The sequence below is a fragment of the Gigantopelta aegis genome, chromosome 10, assembly GCF_016097555.1.
Source record: "Gigantopelta aegis isolate Gae_Host chromosome 10, Gae_host_genome, whole genome shotgun sequence".
NCBI lineage: Eukaryota > Metazoa > Mollusca > Gastropoda > Neomphalida > Peltospiridae > Gigantopelta > Gigantopelta aegis.
Genome location: NC_054708.1, coordinates 55,388,279 through 55,412,290, shown reverse-complemented (window position 1 = coordinate 55,412,290; position 24,012 = coordinate 55,388,279). Strand labels below are relative to the sequence as shown.

General features: G+C 37.2%; 1 protein-coding gene across 4 annotated transcripts in view; it reads right to left on the bottom strand.

The window, feature by feature from the left end:
• LOC121383478 (condensin complex subunit 3-like) overlaps positions 1-24,012 on the bottom strand; it is a 41,773-nt gene that overhangs the window by 8,833 nt on the left and 8,928 nt on the right. For 3 of the 4 annotated variants that reach the window (XM_041513548.1, XM_041513550.1, XM_041513551.1), the window contains exons 6-18: positions 21,645-21,837; positions 20,869-21,018; positions 18,547-18,666; positions 17,598-17,811; positions 13,919-14,095; positions 12,631-12,738; positions 10,910-11,029; positions 10,141-10,419; positions 9,148-9,329; positions 7,002-7,152; positions 6,833-6,850; positions 1,856-2,023; positions 1,140-1,380 (exon numbers count right to left, since the gene is read on the bottom strand). In XM_041513548.1, coding sequence (XP_041369482.1) covers positions 1,140-1,380; positions 1,856-2,023; positions 6,833-6,850; positions 7,002-7,152; positions 9,148-9,329; positions 10,141-10,419; positions 10,910-11,029; positions 12,631-12,738; positions 13,919-14,095; positions 17,598-17,811; positions 18,547-18,666; positions 20,869-21,018; positions 21,645-21,837 — 2,121 coding nt within the window. The remainder of the gene's footprint in view (positions 1-1,139; positions 1,381-1,855; positions 2,024-6,832; positions 6,851-7,001; positions 7,153-9,147; positions 9,330-10,140; positions 10,420-10,909; positions 11,030-12,630; positions 12,739-13,918; positions 14,096-17,597; positions 17,812-18,546; positions 18,667-20,868; positions 21,019-21,644; positions 21,838-24,012) is intronic. The other variant, XM_041513549.1, reaches the window with a different exon arrangement.

Sequence of the window (24,012 nt, the reverse complement as noted above, 5' to 3'; positions counted from 1 at the left end):
CTCTGGGAAGTGTTAAGTTTTTACAAACTGGGCGCTAAAATACTGTAAGGTTTAATCTCGTTTAACGCATACATGGTAAAATTCTGAAGCTAATATTGTGTTGAGTTGAAAATAATTAGGTCAACATTGACATTTAAAGGACTATCCTGACATTTTAACATGTCTGGCTAATAGATCATTATTAACTACCAATATTAATTGTTAAAATGGAGAAAACTCGGACTATTATCTTTTAAGTATACTTAACCTGACCTCAAACATGGAAGGAAATGTTTTATTTCATGACGCACTCCAACACATTATATTTATGGGTATATGGCATCATACATACGGTTAAGGACCACACAGATATAGAGAGAGGAAACCCGCTGTCGCCACTTCAAGGGCTACTCTTTTTGATTAGCAGCAAGGGATCTTTTATATGCACCATCGCACAGACAGGATAGTACATACCACGGCCATTGCTACACAAGTTGTGGAGCACTGGCTGGAACGAGAAATAGCCCAACGGGGCAACCGATGGGAATCGATCCTAAACCAACTGCGCATCGAGTGAGCGCTTTACCACTGGACCTCAAACAATGGCATATTAGCCAGTAAATCTCAAGCAGCGGTAGTGGGCACAATCTTTCTAAACTACCTTATTACTATTCTTAGAAATAAATATAGTGTTACGGACGTAGGCATAAATTTAATTTTTTACTAAAAAGAACATGTAATGATCTGGTTTATGGTGATGGAATTCTACAAGAGCTGGGCGGTATTGAAATTTGAGGTTCGGTATTGATATCAGTATTTTTGGGGTGATTTACCTCAGTATCGGTACAGTATTCAGTACTGACACAATACCAATACCGATTTTCGGAATACTCGGCTTTAAATGCATGCTTGAGTTAAAAGTTCACCCACTAATTTCATCTAAATAAAATAAAATTCCATACACAAGGCTCGCCTTTGATTTATACCCAACCCATTTTGCGTTCGTCAGATACATTATTAGTGTTTTACTAAATGGCGGGAAACATTTTTCAATACCGAAATTTTAGTATTTTGAAATCTGCTCGATACGGTGAATCGGTATTGACATGATACCGATGCCAAACGACATATACGGTATACCGCCGAGCTTTAAATTCTACCTCTTGACTTCTTGATTGCCCTGGTTGCTGTGAACGACGTGGCAAGTTTTGACAGGGTCTCCTCGCTTTCCGTCAGGTCTGCCACGGCCGTGGTGTTCATTTCTGACGTATCGGCGTTGTTATCGGTCGTCTCCGACGGATTTTCTGTCGTGACATCCTTAGCTCCACCTTCATCCAACAGACATTCGATAGTGTTCTGGAACTTGTTCAGTGCTTTCAACAACGGCTTCTCCTTAACAACCTGAAAAATTAATGTTAACGTTTCTGTTAGCATATGCTATATATCCTAAGACAAAAATGTTAAACAATTCGTTAAATGTGATTAAATAAAAATATTTTAAAAAACTTGTGACTTTCAACATGCAACAGACGCGATATAACCATAAATAAAATGTGCTGAGTTCGTCATTAAATAAAACATTTCTTTCTTTCTTTCAACGTGCAATCAGACACTGGATGTAATTGATGCATCATTTGTCAGTATAAATAACAGGCGATTTTTAATAAAACATTAAATGTGTTACCGTCACGTCACTGAATGCAGCTTGTATTTTAAAAGTAAAATGCATATCTTGAGGCATTGTAAGAAAAAAATGCAGAAAACTATATGTGGGACCGATGTATGAACAAACAGACAGACAGAAGGACGAAGATGAAAGCTATAGTCACCTCCAGTTGGACTGATAGGGGACGAATAAACAATAAAAATGACTCACATTCAAGATCTGTTCACAGAGCACCTTGAGTTGCTGTAGGTGTGTTTTGTCTGTGCCGATGTCGAGGTGGTTGAGGATGCGAGTCCACAGCTTGAGGCTGAACGAGTCCGGGTTCGTGAGGATCTCGTTACACACTTTGACAGCGATGTTGTCATGGCCCGGGTTGTCCTGAATCAAACACAGTTATCACAGTGGTGGTGTTAAATAACATGTCAATTCATTTCCAGTATATATACTCTTCAAAAAAAGAAACGCAAAAGGGTACAAATGGGTTATAACTCCGATTTTATGTTTCCTACCGGTTCATGCTTTGTGAATATAAGGTCATTGCATGTCCCAAACACATTCCCATGGTTACATTCGATAAAACGCAGCTACTGTACAATAAAGTTCCAAAATGTGAATATTCGCAAAAACGCAGCCACGTGCAAACCATGTCACCACTGCACGTGCGTTGTCTGCACGTGCAACATGAACACCGACAGTATAAAAGTGCAGGGTGTTCGCTTGCCTGGCCTCTGTATCTGGCCGACAGTTGACAATCCAGGACATGCCACGTCTCAGTGAACCGCAGAGAAACAATGCCATCGGCCGACTAGACGCAGGCGAATCCAGAACGGCCGTTGCCAGGGCATTCCATGTGTCCCCAAGCACCATCTCCAGACTGTGGGACCGTTACCAGCAACATGGATCAACACGTGACCTCCCTAGATCCGGTCGACCACGGGTCACTACCCCCGGGCAGGACCGCTACATCCGGGTACGCCACCTTCGGGAACGATTGACTACTGCCACCTCCACAGCCGCAGCAATACCAGGTTTGCGCAGGATATCCGACCAGACCGTACGGAACCGCCTACGTGAGGTAGGAATTCGTGCCAGACGTCCAGTTCGAGGTGTCATCTTAACACCACAACACCGTCGACTCCGACTGCAGTGGTGCCAGATTCATCGACAATGGCTTCAACTGCGATGGAGACAGGTGTGGTTCAGTGACGAGTCCCGATTTCTGCTCCGACGTCATGATGGAAGATGTCGCGTGTATAGGCGTCGTGGTGAACGTTATGTGGCAAACTGCGTGCAGGAAGTGGACAGATTCGGCGGGGGTAGTGTCATGGTGTGGGCAGCCATCTCACACACTGGCAGAACTGACCTGGTCCACGTGCAGGGCAACCTGAATGCACAGGGCTACATTGACCAGATCCTCCGGCCACACATCGTTCCAGTTATGGCCAACGCCAACGCAGTGTTCCAACATGACAACGCCAGGCCTCACACAGCACGTCTCACAACGGCTTTCCTACAGAACAACAACATTAATGTCCTTCCTTGGCCATCGACATCACCGGATTTGAACCCAATTGAGCATCTATGGGACGAGTTGGACCGACGCCTCCGACAGCGACAACCACAGCCCCAGACCCTGCCCGAGCTGGCAGCAGCCTTGCAGGCCGAGTGGGCCACCATCCCCCGGGACGTCATCCGTACTCTGGTTGCTTCAATGGGCAGGCGGTGCCAGGCAGTTGTCAACACACGCGGAGGCCACACCCGGTATTGACTCCAGATGACCTTGACCTTGGTGGTGTGTCCTATCACTTACTCACAATGGACTAGAGTGAATTGTGAACAATCCTGCAACATTTGGTAATTATCGGACTCACCATTCAATAATTAAATCAATTCTCCAAATGTTACGACAATGTGGTTTTGCGTTTCTTCTTTTGAAGAGTATATATATATATATATATATATATATATATATATATATATATATATACACACACATACATATATATATACATACATACATACATCCATACATACATCCATACACACACACACACATCCATCCATACATCCATACATATATCAAACCTGTCTTAAGCGGTTACACAAGGGAGTAGATAAAAGTGGCCGCTAAAGACAGGTGGCCACTGAGTACAGGTTGCCACATATCTAGTCATTAAAACATTTGTTGTTGTTTATTGTTTTACTGTCTGTACTGCTAAACAACAGATATGTGCTTCACAGTTGACAATAAATCAACTTTTGACATGTCATTTCCTTCAGAAATAATGCAAATGGAATATTCGAAATATGAAATAAATATTTCGAAATCTGAAATATTTCGAAATCTGAGGTAACCGGAAGTCGGTTAACGTGGTTTTTACCTAGGTAACCGATTGTTCGGTTACGTGAATTATATTTCCGTAACCTGTGGATTACCTGATCGGTTACCTCAAAGTTACATTGAAATTATATTTTAAATACATAATTTTGACCTCAAACAAAGTTAAAACAAAGTACAAAAGAAAACGTTTTATAAAACAGTTTCTTTAATGATTGCAAATTGAAAGAAGTGACTTGTAGACGTTTCTTTTGTTTTCGTACGATCGTAGCGTTGTAGATTTATTATTATTATTATTATTATTATTCAGCACTTGCCATCGGGATCGCAAAAAGTAATTTTTAGTTGCCCGAATCTAAAAACCACTGTCCTCGGGCATCGGCCCACCGTATTCTAGAACCTCTGTGCAGCTTGCGGAAGTTAACACTATTGTAAAAGGACTAAATATCAGCCCAGTACTGAAACAAAATAGATACATTTGGAGGAAAAATGGCCATATGCATGATTAGACTAATAATTTTCTTTTATAAATAACAAATAAAGGCTACCATTTGTCACTGATATGTAAAATTTAGTATACAGCAGATTAAAAAAAAACCCACCAAAAACTCAAACAACAAATGTCCAGTTCCTCTGAACTATAAAACAGGCTACTCACTGGTGCATGATTAGATTAATAAAAATAAATCTTATAATAACATAAAAAAGACCACAATTTGACACTGATATTTATGCGATGTTAGTATTTTTCAGCTTTTGTGACATTTTTGCATTTTTGTTTACGTTAAAACCATTTTCAACCTTTGTAAAATTATAGGTAATCCAATAGTATGTCTACATATATTCCTTTAGTACGGAAGCGTATTAGTGCCACCAAACGCAATAGAATAGCTCCAGATAATTTAGGCGCCTTAGCGGTCCGTGCACATTTCTTTAAAACTTTTGGCTCGACTCTATACTGAGCCTTTGGTCGCAAGTCACAACCCTTGCAATATACCGTTGTCTACTGGTTTGCCGCGCATCAAGTATCTAAAAATCAGTCTAAAACATTTGTCAGAATACTAGTAGTATGTCTGCATGAATACACGTCTTGTAATCGTGAAGTCTGCAAGTTTTAATTTCTGAACGTCTAAAGATCACGACGTAACCGATTTGCGGTTCGCGTAAATTTAATTCTGCGTAACCAACACGCGAACAGAACGACGGTTCGCGTGAAATATTGTGCCCTGGAATGTATTAAATTAACCGTTGTCAACAAGTTTGTTTTAATTTTCCATTTAATTATTTAATTCCTACTTCACGCGGTGTATTGTCATAGTGAGTGAATCTACAAATGTCAATCGTAGCCTGCCCAGAGGCAATTAGATGCATTCCAGAGTCATACTTTCTTAATTGATACACAGATGTAGGGACTGAATGTGTATTAGTATTCCTGAAGGTGTGAAGATCAGTTATTTGCTGCACCTTATCGCTGTTGTTAACCTTTACTGTGGCCGCTTAATACAGGTATTTTAGCGATTTGGGATCCGACTTAGGTGGCCAGTGGCCACGTTAGACAGGTGACTGCTTATTACAGGTGCATTTACTTTATAAATCATTTGGGAGGGAAAAAAGTGGCCGCTTAAGGCAGGCGACCGCTGAATACAGGTGGCCGCTAGGACAGGTTTGACTGTATATATATATTTGCGCTATTTCTCGTTCCAGCCAGTGCACCGCGACTGGTATATCAAAGGCCGTGGTATGTACTACCCTGTCTGTGGGATGGTGCATATAAAAGATCCCTTGCTGTTAATCGAAAAGAGTAGCCCATGAAGTGGCGACAGCGGGTTTCCTCTCTCAATATCTGTATGGTCCTTAACCACATGTCTGACGCCATATAACCATACATAAAATGTGTTGAGTGCGTCGTTAAATAAAACATTTCTTTCTTCTTCTTTTATTTGTATATATATATATATCACAGTAATTTTGTTAAATACCCATCATTTCATTTAAAAGATTTTGGTCCTTCATGGTTTGAAATACTAGCAGAAATATGTCAATCTGCCTTCATCAATTTATGGTTTTATAACTCAATTAATGGCTCACAACATGACATGTCCAACACTCGTGCTTTTTAGCTCTAGCAGTAACACAACCACCACACATCAAGATTCACATGTCATGCTGAAATAAACCATTATCTTTAAAGTGCAGTTCACAATCATCACAAAATGTACTCTTTTTTGCTTCCACTACCCCCATCCTAAAAGTGTACACTAAAAATGTTTATTTTGCAAAGAATATTTTGATAAACTTTTTACAACATTCATTTTAAAAGGTGTATACTGCCATTAACTCCCTCCCACCCAACATATGGTGAGCAACTGCAGTGTCATTTTGCAATGCAAGTACCGAATTGCAATATCATTCATTTAAACTTATTTTCATGCTTATATCCAATTAAGGTTCAAGCACGCTGTCCTGGACACATACATCTCAGCTATCTGGGCTCTGTCCAGGACACTGAGTTAGTGGTTAATGAGAGAGAAGAGGGTGTAGTGGTCTAACACATACCCAAGGAGTCGTTAAAACTCACTCTGGGCGGGAGCCGGTACCAGGCTGCGAACCGTGTAACTACCAGCCTTTTATCTGATAGCTTAACCGCGGCACCACAGAGACCGGTCGACAGGATGGGGTGCACAGTAAAAGAATCTTAGGCCATCCCATTGGCTGTTGGGATGTTCAGACCAGACTACTATCCACTAGTTTGAGGACAGGCGATGTTGAAAAGAAATGCAATAAAGCCAAAAACAATTTAAATGTTGATAATTGTGAGCGGCCCTCAACTACTAATTGTTGAAACTTGCTGAAACCTGTGTGTTCTGTTGAAAAAAAATGCAATAAAAACAAAAACAATTTAAATGTTGATAATTGTGAGCGGCCCTCAACTACTAATTGTTGCTGAAACCTGAAAAAAATGCAATAAAACAAAACAAATTTAAATGTTGACTGAAACCTAATGTGTTACTGAAACCTGTTGGCAATGATGAGTTTAGAATTGACCAGCTGAATGAGCAAGTCTGAGACGTTCTGAGCGTTAATCTCCGAGAGGGGGCTCGAGGTGGGAGCGTCGAGGATGGTGTTCAATGTGGGAATGAAGGCTTCCTCAAACAGTTCTTGATTTGTTCTGCAAAAACAATGAACATCCCATATTGTATCATAATGGAATTACTAAAACCTAGTCTATACAGAGTAACAGTGCATCATGTTACTTACTGGTCGTGATAGTTTTCTTTATTTTGAACTGCACAAAAAGCAAACAATAAATATAATACAATAATAATACAATATAATAATCAAATTTCTGTTACATTCATTACAACATAACGTCATCCCATTGGTCCAGATGTAGCAACAGGAGTTTGTTCATTTTTCGATCAATGTAAAAATTACATCATCAGGGAACGTCTATCTGATGACGTCATTTTATATGGGCAAGTTGTCCTATTGAGCACTATTGTTTATGGATAAAAAAATAATTCAAAATAAAGTATGACGTTTTAGTGTTATTATTAGCCTGTATGATTCAAATTTAATTATAAGTATTGTCCGTTATATCTTTACATTCATCTGGGTATGAAAAACTAAAATCATCTGCAAACTTATGTGAGAATGGCTTCGCCGATTCACACAATTTGTGGATGATGTTTTTTGTTCATACCCCAATGAACGTAAAAGAAATAGTAAAAAATCCTTAAATGAACATTAAAACAGTTTGTACAAGAATCATTAAACATTGCTCAATGTAGACGTTTGGTAATGAGGTGCACATAGTGCTACAAATTGGTAACACTGTCAGTACAGTTTTAATGATTCTGGACTGAATAAAACTAAAATTGTTATTTTGTGATCTGCTTCCACAGACTGAGTTGACTAGCTACCCCTGGATCCGTGTTTATAAAATTTTAGATTGTAGACTCCAAATCTATAATGGTATCACATGCATACTGTTTGTATGGTGTTGCTATAAAGTTAGTCTCGGACTCTATTACTAGTTTTGAGTCAAGACTCAAAAGGTTTTACATGCACATGCCCAAAAATTATCAGCTAGTTCCTTTAAAAGTAAATACTAATCATTTAAAAGAGACAGAATTACAAAAATGAGTTTCAGGGGTGGGTAGAGTTGTGTTAACCTTCTGACTACTGCAGGCAAGATATCTCGCCCGACATCACACCAATCAACATCAGCATTCCCCAATTCATATTTCCTGCTGTTTTGCATACGACACTCACCGGAAGCGATTTATTAACAGGAAATGGAAGACAAGACAGCTTCCTGTTTCTTTAGCTCTTGTTTTTTCAATGGATTATACCTTGGAATTTTGAGTTGAAAAAGTGGTTTTCAGCAAGTATTTTCGCTTGACAACAATGGCGGCACATCCCAGTCATTTTCAGGGATCGACAGCTAATTTGATAATAAATTTGATAGTTTTACCAACAACGAAAATCATCAAATATTGGGATATGAATTGTAGTTCATTTTTAAAAAAATATTCTGGTCAGAAAACCACTGTTATTGGGAATAATGAACAAATGCTGGACAGCTGGCCACAAATGCCCGTAAGTAAATGCAACTTTTTAGATTTTTTGACTACTTTTAATCAACATCAACCAATCTAAAATATCATAAAAATTTGAAAAACCCACAAAAATAATACTTACCAGTTGAAATATGAACTTTATTTTATGTATTTATAAAACATTTAAGTGAATATATGTGAGTAAAAATTATAAACTTGTACCCACTCAACATGGTTTTTGTCAAAAATTAATCCAGTAGTCTAAAGATTAATGATAGCTCATCACAAATCAAATATATATATATATATTAGTATTAATGGTTCACCTTATTATTGTATAGTGCTCAACATATTAAAATGGAGCATAGTATATATACATACATTAGGTGATTATCACTAAGTTTCATGCCAAACTGCAATCTTCAGGCGAATATAACCTAACTAATATATGATGTCACTATATGAACACGTTATGACACTGTCTATTTTAGGTCTCGATAATTGTTCTTTTTCAGAGTGTCTATATATTATATTAATTACGTCTATCTGATGTCTAACATATGGTTATTTCATTACTTGGTCTAGTTTTAGTACTAAAATACCTGCAAGCGAAGGCAAAGACTGGGAAGAAAGCTCCGAGACAATGTCTGAGATGACTGTCGTCCTCTGTGACCGGGTTGTACCACAGCAGCAGGAGGTGGGACACGAGTTTGGAAGATACCACTCTCCCAGACAGCAGCAGTTTAGCCAGACCCTCGGCGGCTACGGTTCGCAGCTCACTACTCTGAAGACAAAAACAACACCAGACATTAATTATCATCGGCAATAACAGTAATAGAATTAACCCTTTTGCTAGTGGTAATGATCGACATGTTAAAATGCTAGTAATCATTCAAGTTGGTTCAGTTCTTCATTTCTCCACAAGAAAGGTAAATGTGACCAAATTGTGTTTTCATCTAGGTCCACAGTTTTAAGCAATGTCTCTGCTGTCTAAAAGGCCGTCATAACAAACAAAATGGTCGTAGAATTATTTATGTAGGTAATGAATTATTTATGAAAGAATATGTCTCTCCTTCCTTTGGTCTATCTTTAAACAAATTTATTTTACAAAATGTTTTTTGTTTTGTTTAACAACACTACTAGAGCACATTGATTTATTAATCAATGGCTATTGGACATCAAACATTTGGAAATTCAGACATATATAGTCTTAGAGAGGAAACCTGCTAAACAAATTTAGTAGTGGCAAGGGATCTTTTAAATGCACTGCACCACTGTCAAGATAGTACATATCACGACCTTTGATATACCAGTCGTGGTACACTGGCTGGAATGAGAAATAAACAATGGGTCCAGACGGGTATCGGTCTTTTAGCACTGGGCTACATCTCATCCATTATTTTACAAGGTTAACTAGCTTCCAGCTGATACCATTGAAAATAAAAATAAAGATAAGGTCAGCTAATCATGAAAAGCATAACTGTAATCGAACAGTTCACAGATATAGTTTTTGTCTTTGCAATCATCACTTACAATTACAAGTATATAACCATATTCACATTCAACAGGTTGCAAAACGTGTCAGCTATTCTTACGTCACTGTCGAGAAAGGCACTAAGGATTGCCACCAACTTGGCTGCAGCCTCACTCGGAGAACTGGGCGTCTCGACATCTGGTTCAGATTCCGTCGAGCACTCGGCGACGCTATTCTCCGAGGGGAGATCACCATCCTGTTCACCGTTTTCCACCTGTTCCGGGCGGTCTGTTGACATAGGGTTTTCTCCCTTGATTACATCCAGACCAAAGCAGTGGATGATGTCGAACATCGCCTCCAGAGCGGTTACACGCACACCTTCAGTGTCAACTTGTGATACCTGAAAGTAAAAAAATGGCTTTCTTTGACATGCTGTCTAATAATAAAAATAATAAAAAGACATTAATCATCTTACTGTCAAAGAAAAAAAATCAGTTTATTTTGCATTTTTATAATTTGTATATTTTTTAAATACAAGGAATTCAAGAAGTTAAAAAATAAATCTAACAAATCAACCTTATATCATAATGCACATATGCAGGCCCTCAGAACTTAAAAATTTGCAAAAACCATTTTTGAACACGGCAAAAATACTTCAGATAATCCATATTGTTTTGCATAACCCATTATTACCTACATTTAATGCATTTATGTGAAAAATAGGTTACACAAATTAGACTTCCATGAATGGCAAAAGAAAAAACCCATCATTCTCATGTGTGTATGATTCTTGTAGGCTGTTAAGTAATGTGTTGGCTTGTGACTAAACATATTACACATGTATTTTTCAGTGATTTCTTCACGGCATTGTTTATTTGTGATGACAGTACCTGCATGAGTAGTGGTAGGTGCTGCATAACAATCTCCTGTTTCAGCAGACAGCACAGACCGAGACCACGCACCGCAGCGTTCCTGATGTCGGCAACTTCACTCTGTATACCAGGAACAATCTGCAAGAAGCAACCAGTCACATACACAGGGTTAACATGAAAACCAAGGTCACCAGCAGGGCCAGTTGAAGAAAAATCTTACTGGCCCTTCTCAAATTCAACTAGCCCTCCAATTATCACATTTGGAAATTAACTGCACACGTAAAATTAAAACTATAGTGTTTTTTGTTGAATAATAACCATTTGCGTTAAAGAAAATCGATGAATTGACGTTTAACTTCATAATGAATAAAGTAAAAATTGATATAAAAACATGTTGTTAAGTTTTAAACCCATACCAACTCAAATAAAAATACAAATTGAAAAAGAAATCCATTATAAATAAACATGTTTCTTTACAAAGTAATATTAAATTAAACATATTAAATCTCATTTTCAATACAGGGTGAAAGGTAGTGCAGTAGAAATAGACTAAATGTAGCACTGTGCATGCTTTAGTAAACTAGTTTGGGAGTGGCAGTCCTCTTTGTGGCGATGCAAGAGGGATGGAATAAACTTTGTGGTGATACAAGAGGGGTGAAATTCCCAGCAAATGATTTCCTCGGGATTGGCTGTTCTCCTAGACAGAGATCCAAAGGCCCATTCGAATCTGCTTTGTGCAGAGATACGGTACTGATCATGTATTAAGGTTGTGTCATTCAGATTACCTTGGATGTTCTATCAATTGCCTTAAAACCTGTATCAGAAAAAAAGAGAGTTAACCTATGCAGTTTGATGGTAATTTGTAATGAATTTTTGTTTTAATTTACACTGCACTTTTACCCCCCATAAAATATTATTTGAGATGGTATGGGTTTAAAATTTAATAAATTAATATGTTTTTATATTAATTTTATGTTTATTCATTATGTTGGCGCTGTCAAAATATAGAATCTGTTCTAGGTCTTCTGCTGCCAGATCTGTAGTTCATGCCAACATAGACGCGGTGTGTTTCATCGCATTCGATTCAGTATCAGTGTGTTTCCTTTCTCAACTAGTACCATACTCACCAGACACTAAAATCGATGGTTGCCCAACGGACTATCTTTGTAAGATTCTTAGTCGCCCTTAGCCAATAAAGGTCGCCACGGGTGACTGGGCGACTGCTAATTTTCAACCCTGGTGACATGATCATACAGAAACAATGGTAAAGTTTTATCCTAATTATGAACAAAAATGTTAATGCAGTAACTTAGATACAGATATGAACATTAATCAACTTTTAACCCAATTATCAACAAAATGTTGATGCAGTAACTTATAAAGATACATAAATGAACATCAGTCAACTTTCAACCCAACACAGGGATAGCTCTGGGTAAGCAGAAAAGTTAACCACATTGTGTAGTAAAGTTAAAAAAATAACACCTAGATATTTTCTAACAAAGTATCAACTAATGCTTGAAAATATTTAAAATTACAATAAACTTTGCCAAATTTGTTTTTAATTTGCAACTGGTGAATGTGGCGAGCGCTAGAGATAGCCATGCAATATGAACAAAATTAGCATTACGTTCATCAGATGGAAAACATCATCATGCAGTAAGAGAACTGTGACATGTGGAATTCATAATTCTACTAATTCACATTATGCATTGCTGAAGTAGAAAGACACAACTAACCTGACTTTCTAGAAGCATCTGTAAAGTGGGAGACATCGTCTTGATGGGAAGAAGTTGTAACATCTGACATATTATAATCAAACACTTGTGAACTGTAACAGGATCATCCTACAACAGAAAAATATAGAAGCCATTTTTAATATAAATTTCTTAATTTAAAAATAACATATATGGATGTTTTCAATTTTGTTAGTGGATATTGTTAGAACATTCCTAAATGGTTACTGATGTATATTCATTATTTATGTCACTGTTATGAGAGTATCTGGGAAAAAAAAGGCTAATAATTTGAGGAATGTTACACTATAAACAATTGGAAGTCACTTCTTCCATGTAATTACTGGACTAATGAGGGTTTAGGGAGAAGTGGTACATGATTATACACTTTTATTAAAATCAACAATACTTATTTACATCATTGCATGCATGGTCTATCGCTTAGTGTATATTTTAAATAATATATTAAAAAACCCATTATTTTATTAAACTTACTGCATTCCATGATTATTAATTCACAATTATTTTCTCTCTTCTATTTTGTACAAATGGCCCATTTTATTTGTTAGGTGATATTGACAATAATATTCATTAAAATATTGTGTTATTGGTTTATTAATTTTGTTTTCAAAGCATACATGTAATAAGGTGTACAATGGTAATTTTTTTTTTTAAAGATTTCAATCCTGCAAAAGCACAAATGAATGGCACAGAGCAACTATACTCTTCAAAAAAAGTAGGGGAACCTGAAATATTAATGTTAATATCAACTATAAGACTGAACATACATTTTGACCACACACATAAGGAACGTTCAGGTCTGTTTATCAACACATCAAAACACATTCCATAGTTTGTACATGCATCATGCAGTTGCCCCGTACATGTGCGTGGAGAGTCATTCTCGATTTTGACAATTTCACTGTGGAACATTATTTCTGTCAATCTTTTTCATTCTGTTGATCATACAGTTGTTATTGTTTTGTTTTTAGTCATTTTTATTGTTTGAATTTGCGATTTACTGATAAAAAAACGTCAACTTTCAAATTTCATTTCTGACCCCAATCGTCCTTCAAGATCTTTGGTGGTCATAAAACCTACTGTAATACTGAACTACCGATTGTAATGTTTGCCCAATTAATTCACTATTATCATATAACCATTTCCCATAGCTAATATACCGTACAATTTTGGAAATTGTAAATTGTAAATTCTTATTAGAGTTCCCCTACTTTTTTTGAAGAGTATATATCACCTGAATCACCCCTGCTCACTACAACTACCTTGTTACCTTTTCAGTTCTTATCTCCTCGGTCTGTGGCTGAGCTGATTCCAGCAGCTTGGCGCGTTCAATGTCAAGCTCCGCTACGGTCTGTTTCAGCTCTGCGGCTCGCTCAAACTCCTGGTTTCTTACACACTCCTCCAGCTCCTCACGCGACTGGTTCACCTCAACACGAATACGGGCAATCTGCAAACAGCAGAAACATAAAACAATCATATATATGTGGATATAATATAGACAAGTCCAGGGATTAAATTTTAATTTTTGGAGGGTATGGTAAGTGTTGCCTGTGGTTTAATAACAGAAATTAGGGCACCACAGAAAACATTTCCTTCAAAAGAGGGACACAGATGCAACTCACTTTCTATCAAGTTTTCTCAGATAAAAATGATTGGGTTCTAACCAATACAGATTATTGGATATGATGTCTTTTATCATATTATCAGTGATAATTTTATTATTTCTTACACATACTGCATGAAAAGTTAAATTTTGTTTGTTTTGTTTATCGACACCACTAGAGCACTAGTCTTTAGACAGAAAACTCACTACATTTTTCATTAGTAACAAGGGATCTTTTACATGCACCATACCACAGAGACAGGATAGCACATACCACAGCCTTTGATATACCAGTCATGTTGCATTGGCCGGAACACGAAATAGCCCAATGGATCCACTGATGGGGATCGATCCCACACCGACCATGCATCAAGCGAGTGTTTTACCACTGAGCAGCATGAAAAGAGCACAGTGGCAAAGCAGATAGGATACCAGTGCAATTTTCATACCGTTGATAACATCGAACTACTACAACACTTGCGATTGGCAAAATTTGACACCTTAATTCCTTTTTTCTTCTTCAACAAGTTTTTTTTAGTGTTTTTTTTTTAGATAAATAAAATACATGAGTGTCACTGAAGTCAATATGTCACAATCACTTGGTTTTGTTACAAATCCCATGATTTTTAAAGGAATTTTCCATGACCTTAATATTCTCTTAATATTAAAACATTTTAACGCAAGGGGCAGGATTTAGCTCAGTCGGTTGAGTGCTCGCTTGAGGTGCTTGCATCGCAGGATCGAACCACCTCTATGGATCCATTCACCTGATTGGGTTTTTCTCATTCCAACCAGTGCACCACAACTGGACAAAGGCTGTGGTATGTATTTTCCTGTCTGTCGGAAAGTGCATATAAAAGATCACTTACTGCATTACAAAAAATGTAGCAGGTTCCTCTGATGACTACAAGTCAGAATTACCAAATTTTTTACATCCAGTAGTCAATGTGCTCCAGTAGTGTCGTTAAACAAAACAAACTTTTTTTAACGCACATTGCCTATTTATTCTACCATTAATAATAGGAGAATTTATTTTATTGTTATACATATTATAATTACAAAATTTCCGCGTTTATACGATTTCCACAATTCTGATTTCAAAGGAAAACTGAATGTTATTCTCCGATAAACATCAGAAAATGACGTCATTACGCCAGCTGGGACGATATTACGTAAAATAAGTCATGGAAAGGACACTAGAAGCTGATTTATGTGTATTTTAACTAAATATGGTGTATCCAGGCACTTGTGCATACATTTAGAAGAGGGTGGGGGCTAAACTGTGGCTAGCAAACTTTAGGTGGGGTCAACACATGCTTCCCCAGAAAAGTATTGAAAAAAAAGAGAACATTTGCTTGATCAAGGGGAGGGTTCGACTGCCGAAACCCACCCTCTGCAAAAGCTCCTGTCTTTGTAATTATATCAAATGTGTTTGTCATTTTTTAAATAAATTTATCGATGTACAACTGTCACAAACTGCATAAAATTTTCGCAGCATAGTTAAGGATTTTAAACTAAACACCTCAGGAAATGATGTCATTATGTCAAATGGGAAGTCATTACATAAAGCAGATCATGGGAAGGACATTAGAAACTGATTTATGAATTATGTTTAGTTTTACTTTTAACTAAATAAGTTGTGCTGTTTGTAATTATAAATTTTTTTTGCGAATTTATTGATGTATAACAGTGACAAATTGTATAAAATCAATAAATTCGCAAAAAAAGATGAACAATTCTTATATACTGAACAAAATAAGAAACTTCCGCTAACTTTGCTTGAACATAACTTGATGAAAACAAACCGGGGGAATAATTGTTATATATGCATTTAAAGAGTGTTCCATGATGCATCGTTTGGTGCAAAAATCATGGCCATAGGTTAACAGAAACTGGGACAAATTTTGACCAAGTGTGGTAGGGGTTAAAAACAAAAACACCCACTTAATAACGGGTATGACCACCTCTTGAATTGACCACTGCAGTGCATCGCAGGCGCATAGAATTGACTAAAGTGTCGATTTCTGCCTGTGGAATATTGTTCCATTCCTGAATGAGCGCTTGACGAAGTTCGTTGACGTTAGCGGGTGGGTTGGGACAACGCCTCAGTCGTCTGTCCAGACTATCCCAGACATGCTCGATGGGGTTGAGATCAGGACTTTTAGCGGGCCAGTCATCAATGAAATCAATGTTATTTGTCCTAAGAAAATTTACAGTGTCTCTAGCTGTATGAGAGGTGGCATTATCATGCTGAAAAATCGAGATGTTGGCGTTGTTATGGAACAGAGGTATGACGTGATGAGCGAGAATGTCATCGCGGTAACGTTGAGCATTTAAATTGCCATCAATGACGACTAGTGGTGAACGATAACCATGGGCAATGGCTGCCCAGACCATGACACAACCCCTACCCCAGAAACGATCTCGTTCAAGAACACAAGTCAGCATAGCGTTCATTTCTCCTACGGTAGACGCGCACCCTGCCATCACCACGTTGTAAAGAAAATCTGGATTCATCCTAAAAAAGAACGGTATTCCAGCGTCGCCGTATCCAATGAGTGTGTACACGTGCCCAATTAAGACAAATTAGACGATGACTATGTATATAGTTTGCCCACTGATTCGGTTATTATGAAGCCCAGGTGTGTTAGCAGCAGTAGCAGTGGCAGTTTGGAATCGATTGCGCAAATGCGTGTTCATGATATAGCGGTCTTGACCACGCGTTGTAACACGTGGACGTCCACGACGTGGCAAGTCGTTGGTGCTTCCTGTCGTTCGAAATCTTACTTGAAGATTTCGTATCGCTCGACTAGAACTCCCAACATGCCTTGCAACATCTTCTGTCGACATGCCAGCATCAAGCATGCCAATTGCCCGTTCGCGTAAATTATTGGGTATTCTTGGCATACTAAAAATGCTTCAATGTAAAAACCTTTTTTTTTTTTTTTTTTACAAATTTTGAAGCGTTTTTGTTCACTTGACAACAATGTCAGTAAGACAAGTAAAACAATTTGACCGAATACTACACAGGACATGTCGAACCATGCATGCACGTGCAAATTGAATTTCACGTTGTCGACGATTAACAGTGCAAAAATCATCGATAAAATTCATGAATCCTGATAATACAGCTCAAGGCTAATACTACCTATATAAGTTCATTACACAATGAATTCTTTAACACAACAAATACTATATGTACAAATCGGAAGTTTCTTTTTTTGTTCAGTATATAATGAGATACAAAATGTGTGACTACCTGTCATTAAAACTATTTACAAAATGCCTGACAAAAGAGCAACTATTTTAAAAACAAAGACAACAAACAAGTTAAATGAAGACAAACTTTGAGATCAATCTGCCGCATTTCGTCCTGACTGAGTCCTGTCTCGACGGTAGTGATTGGCTGTCTGATCTCAGAGATGGTTTCTGCAAGATAGCCAATCAGGTCGTCCACGTTTGTCTTGACGTTGTGCAGCTGAGGAATGATGTGCTCCACCAGACTGGGTGACACAAACTCCGACACCAGCATGTCGTGGAGAAACTTCTCAACATGCTTTCTGAAAGTCAAAGTCAAAGTTTGTTTTGTTTAACGACACCACTAGGGTACATTGATTTATTTATCATTGGCTATTGGAGGTCACACATTTGGTAATTTAGAGTCTTGGAGAGGAAACCCGCTATATTTTTTTTATTAGCAAGGGATCTTTTATATGCACCAACAGGAATCAATCCCAAACCGACTGCACATCAAGCGAGCGCTTTACCACTGGGCTATGTCCCGCCCCTACTGAGGAAGACTTCACACCCATCAAAATAATTGCAATAAAGACAATCACACCTCTGAACATGTTTAGGTGTCTCAGATGTATATACATAGAAAAAAAAGGTTTGGGCACAAAAATTAATGTTTCAATGTTTTAAGATACCCTCTTTAAGGCTGACACAAGACAGCACAGGAGGCACATATTCGTTAAATGCCACCTCAGCACAATTGAAACTACGGCTATTTGGTGTTTAACATTTGGTTCTTTTGATGTTTGGTTGAAAGAAAAAAAAAGAAGCGAGGAATCATACTGCCACATAGGTTACTCCAACTTATAAAGTAGCAAGGGATCTTTTATATTCACTTTTTCAGACTTGGCATTACATACCATGGCCTTTGATGTACCAGTCATGTGGCACTGGTTAGGCTGAAAAAAAAAAAAAAATCCTCTCCTGACAATGAATTCTGCGACATATAACAGTATTAACACCTAGGGCGAGTACCACTGAGCAAAGATTTAATCGTATACCTGCTCGCTTGATCAGAAATATCGAAACACTTCATCAGTATTAGCAGCTCTTGCCCAATGAATTCCAGTTCCATTCGAGTCATCAGGTCATCGTAATTGGAAGAAAGTTTTTCCAAAAACCTGGCAAAGAAAGAAACACAAGAACATTAGATAATCTCATTGAATAAAAGAAGTCAAAATGCCATCACATTAATTAGCAAGAGGGAGACAATTTTCACCAACAAGGAATTCAAACTTGTACTGATCAGAGATTTTGCAATCTAAACCAGTCCAAGAAATTAGATGCACAACAATGTGTACTGAAAAAGGGAGAGTGCAAAAGTGTTGAAATATATTCAAGGACCACGATGAATGTGTCATGTACAGTGTTCTCGCTGCTCCATTTAAGCGGGGCGCCCCGCCCCGCTATTCCATTTTGCCGCCCTCCTTTCACGTTCCCCGCCCTCCTTTATTTTTGAGCGCCCCTCTTTATTTTCCAGCACCTATCTCCGCTATTTCCAAATGCACTTTTTTTCCACACAAAAAACAACGATCAGTCTGCACACTGAACATCAAAGGAAACAAGCTGCGTTGTGTACGAAAAAGCAATTGACGAAACATTTAACAGCCTCTATTTTGTCCAATATCTGTATCCATTTGTATGTTTGATAGACACAATAAAAGTTATATTTTATGTAAGCAATGAAAACATTTTATTTTTTACGGATTCGGCAATCTCCGATTGAAAAAACCCTCTTATTTGGCGCCAAATTTGTCACGTGATCAGAACGGTCATTCTGTCTTTTGTTTCCACTAACTATTGTTTGATATTTTGTCCTGTTGCAGATATAATTGGTTGAAACTGATGATTTTTACTTTCTGTTATTCTGTTTATTAAGCAGATCTTTATAAAATATTGTAAACTTTTGATTTTGAGGGGATATGAACGCTTATAAAAACAACAGAAGTGGTAGTGTTTATCATTAAAATCATTTATCTTGAGTGCCAAATAATATATACACCGCCTTTACAAAAACGAAATCACTTTTTATCAGCTGACGATATTTTATCACAGCGATCGATTCATTCGATGAAGATGGAAATAACAAAAATGTATCTGACATTAGGAGATCACTTTACAAACATCTTTATTGTTTTTCGTATATCTTGAAATCTTTATTAAAAATAATAATATTAAAACTTTGATCGGTCCAGCAAAACCGGAACTGCCCGTGAATGTCAGACCGATATCATCTTCGGTTCAGTTAAAAGTTTTTTTATAAACCCATTTGCACTTTTTTGTAGGCAAAATAAGGAGTATGTCTTTTCTCAAAGTCTACCAACACACAACAATATGGTAACCAAACTACTCCCCCCACCCCCTTTTTTTTTTTTTTTTGCTCTACGTTTATTGTTGTTTTTTTGAAGGGTGTGGTGCCGACCGGCCGCCCTCCTTTAATTTTCACCCAGCGAGAACACTGATGTATAAAAAAATTTTACCATTAACACCAAGAACATTTAGCTACGTAAGGAGTAAACAATACATAATGAAAGAAGGATATGTCAAGCCTTATTAAAGGGAACATCTCACCGGGTCAAAGTTTGACATATCACAAACTACAGATAAGGTATTTGGTACAGCCATCCCTGCCATTTTTTAAATATGTTATATGACTTGTCATCAAGTATATTAAATTCACACATTATACCAAGGTTGTTTGTGCAAAACTAAGGTAGTCATGGATCCTTCCTCTTATATCTGAAACAAACATAATGTCCTATGTTTTAAGATTCATTTTACGAAAGCAGTATTGAAATATGAAGTATATGTGGAATAAAAGCAGGACTAGCTCTAGCAGAACATTTCGCCAAATTATCTACTAAACTTCAAAAATGGCAGAAACCCAGTTATTTTCTAACAAAATATCATTTATTTCATGAAATTATTTTGCCAAATTAAAATAAAATTCGCTATTGGCAAATTTGGTGAGTGACAGAGCTAGCCCTGGAAAGGTTGCATGTAGCTGCTTTAGCCACACATGTTAGCAATGTCATATATGTGATTTTATTTGGTTTTAATAACCATCAAATAAAAATAAAAACCCACCCCTAACAACCTGGGTAATATGGTTCATTATAAAATTAAAACTGCCGAAAAAATCTGCCAACATCATTCACTTAAGTCATTAACCTGGTTCTCAAGAAATATACCGTTTGTTGTGTATAAAAATATATAAAAGGTGTAATAGTTGAAATTATTTTATACTGAATAATAACTAGTCAGTGCCTTTAAATCCAAGTAAAACTTTTATTTCAGACCAGTATGACTGTATATGTACTTACTTGTTCATGTATCCACAAAATGTAACACAATTTGGCAAGATTTGTTCGAGATGCTCCTCATATTCAACCCCTCGCTTATAAACATTTTCACAGAGAGCCCGCCAGTACATGACATTTTCACACGTCAGTTTGTCTTCGGGAATCAGTTTGCTAATGAATAAGACAACATTAATTTTCATCCAAAGTTATACATTTAGAAATGACAATGAACAGATAAAAGATCAGTAAAAAGATGAATGAAGAAAAGGGATGATGCCATTCTTCCTTCTTGCCTATGACTGACATGTTTTTGTATATATGTCTTCTAGCATATTTTGTACTTGTTTTCTGGAGGAACACTAATAAAACAGATCTTTGAAAATTGCAAGAACAACAATCAGAGAATGTGCTCCACTGAGATGCTTTGATCCATATTCTACCGACTGTGCTAGATCCTGCCCCATTACATTTAGGACATCACATACATGGTTATAAGAGGCATAAAAAACACACACACACGTATATACCGGATAAGCTCATACAACCGTTACACGCATGGATACAGACCTTGCCAGTTAAGGAGGGCTATCACTCTTTACTCCCCATCACTCCCCTGAGACTGAGAGTAATCTGTAGCTTCCCTTAGCAGGTGAATTTATATAGTACAATACAGTAATATCTTACATGGCTAAAACATAATCTAACTTAGGGGAGCAATTAATCACTCCCCATACCCCAATTTTGTTTCATTCCGAGGTTTGTGGATATGACAACACCAATCAAAGAAAACCTCTTACTCGTCGTCGAGCAGGTCGAAGTTACAGATGAGATCAGCGACGGGTGTGTTTTCAAACAGTGTGTCCAGGACCTGCTGACATGTCTCGGTCGAGTGCTCCACGTCCAGACTGCGCAGCAACTCGAGGATGTTCCCCTCGAACACACGCAGCCACATCTGTAGCAGCTTGCTGTGACACGTCTTCTTCACTGATTCTGTCAGGAATGTGAGAAGAAGAAACTAAGAAACAAAAATATTTTTGAAAAAAAAAAATTCTGTCTCATTGTTCCAAGGAACATTTTGTTCAGTGTCACGTCGTGATTCGCTATGACAGTTTCAGAGATTATTACACAATTTTAAAACATTAAACAGTAGTTGATAATCAATTTTCAAAACAAAATGTTCCTTGATGTTAAACTAACAGTAACAAAGTACTGACTTCGGTGATGACTAACAGTGTCAGAAAGAAATTTTTGGGTATGGTGCTATGGAATTGAATGCAAGCACAGTCAACAGGGGGTGTGGGGACCTCCCCCAGAAAGAAAATGGGTTAAGTTTAAGGTTAGGGTTAAGAAAATAATACAGTTATGATAAGAGTAATTGATTTTGTAAAAATGTTAAATCTGCAAAACATTGGTGCCATACCTGTTTTACCCTCTGGCAGAAACCCTGAGAGGATATTATATGAGTGTCCATGGCAGACAATGCTTATGAAATGAGTGACTAAATTATCACTTTAGAACTTTTACATTTGATGTCATTTCCATTCAAAAAAAAAAATCACGTCACATATCCATCCAAATTATCATATTTCCCTCATTCTTGCTTGAGAATATGATAATTTAAGCATGAGTGTTGTAAACATCGTCTGTCATAAACACGAATGTAATATTATGTTTATTACCATAGGATTATTCTTCTAAATTAGTAAATATACAGTTTAGACGATATTTACAAACTACCAACCTTTCTTTACCGGTGAAGTAATTTGTATTCATTGTACACATCTTAAAAACCTGACCACCAGCCAACCCTGTCTAAAGTGACATCATATTACAGGGTTCATACACTTCAAATGGTTTCATTTTCCAGGACTTTTAAGGGCTATTTTCGTTCATTTTCCAGGACTATTTTACCTTTTTCCAGGGGTCTGAATATATGACTTGGAAAGAGGTTTTTGTTTAACGACACCCTAGTAGATTGTTTAGTCAGTGGCTGCTATGTCTCCAACATACAATACTTGTTACACACGGTATACAGTAGTCACACCCCACTCTGGATATAACTTTTGGATGGTAGTTGTAAACTAAAACTGTTGAAATAAAATATTTTATTAACTACATTTGTTGTACATTGAGCAAAATAGTGATATAAACATGTATCTAATACTCAAATAGAATACATATATATATACACACACACACATTTATTTATATATATATATATATATATATATATATATATACATACATACACACAAACAAGTATGAAACAGCTTAGAACGTTTATAATTATTGGTGTGATCTAAACCGGTCTTGTCCACGCCTCCTTGTGTAAATTAGTTGTCAATTAAATACTTGCAGCTAAAGCTCAGCTGCTAAATCAAAGCGTGTTGCACGTGCACCTTCTGAAATATACATCTCCTTTGTTTTGGCTTGGCTCAAGTAGATCGAATAAATATAGGCGACACCACCAAAAGAAACAAGTGTAACAATGTTATACACTGTTACGATTGTTGAAAGAAGACCTTTGCAAATCTCTATGGTGTTAAACTCATTCATAATCTCACGTTACATCGATGGGGTTTATTTAAAGATATGGGCTTCTTTCCGGTCAAATGATTAATCATGGTCACGACTCGCCACACAGGATTCAGACCCAAGCGGTGGGCCATTGTTAAACCGATAGCTCACTTTGTGAGGTGTTAATTCCTACTTAATTATACACTGTTTAATTAACATTTACGAGCTAAATGGATTTATTCAGTTACTCAAATTTGTCGGGATTTAACAGGTCCATAAAATTATTTACATGCAAGTAGTCAACTTATATGACATCAGACGCGTGCTTGTTTTTCTAAAAATAACATTTTTTAGCCACCTGTCATTAAACGTACACGTTCCGTTAGGCATTTTCGCAGAAGTGATTTACACATCTACCCGTTTTTCTTTTTCTTTTTCTTAATGTCATACTGGTATATATTTTTTATCTGGATTCCATGCTTGAAGAATTGTGTCGCCATCTCAATTAAGATTATCTACTCGTGCTCGTTAGAGCACCACTACGCCTATCTATAGACCAAATAAACCAACACAGTATTTCCTGCTCAACAATTGACCAATGGCAGTCGACCTCATTATAATCATCGATGTGTTTAGGTATTGTTTTTG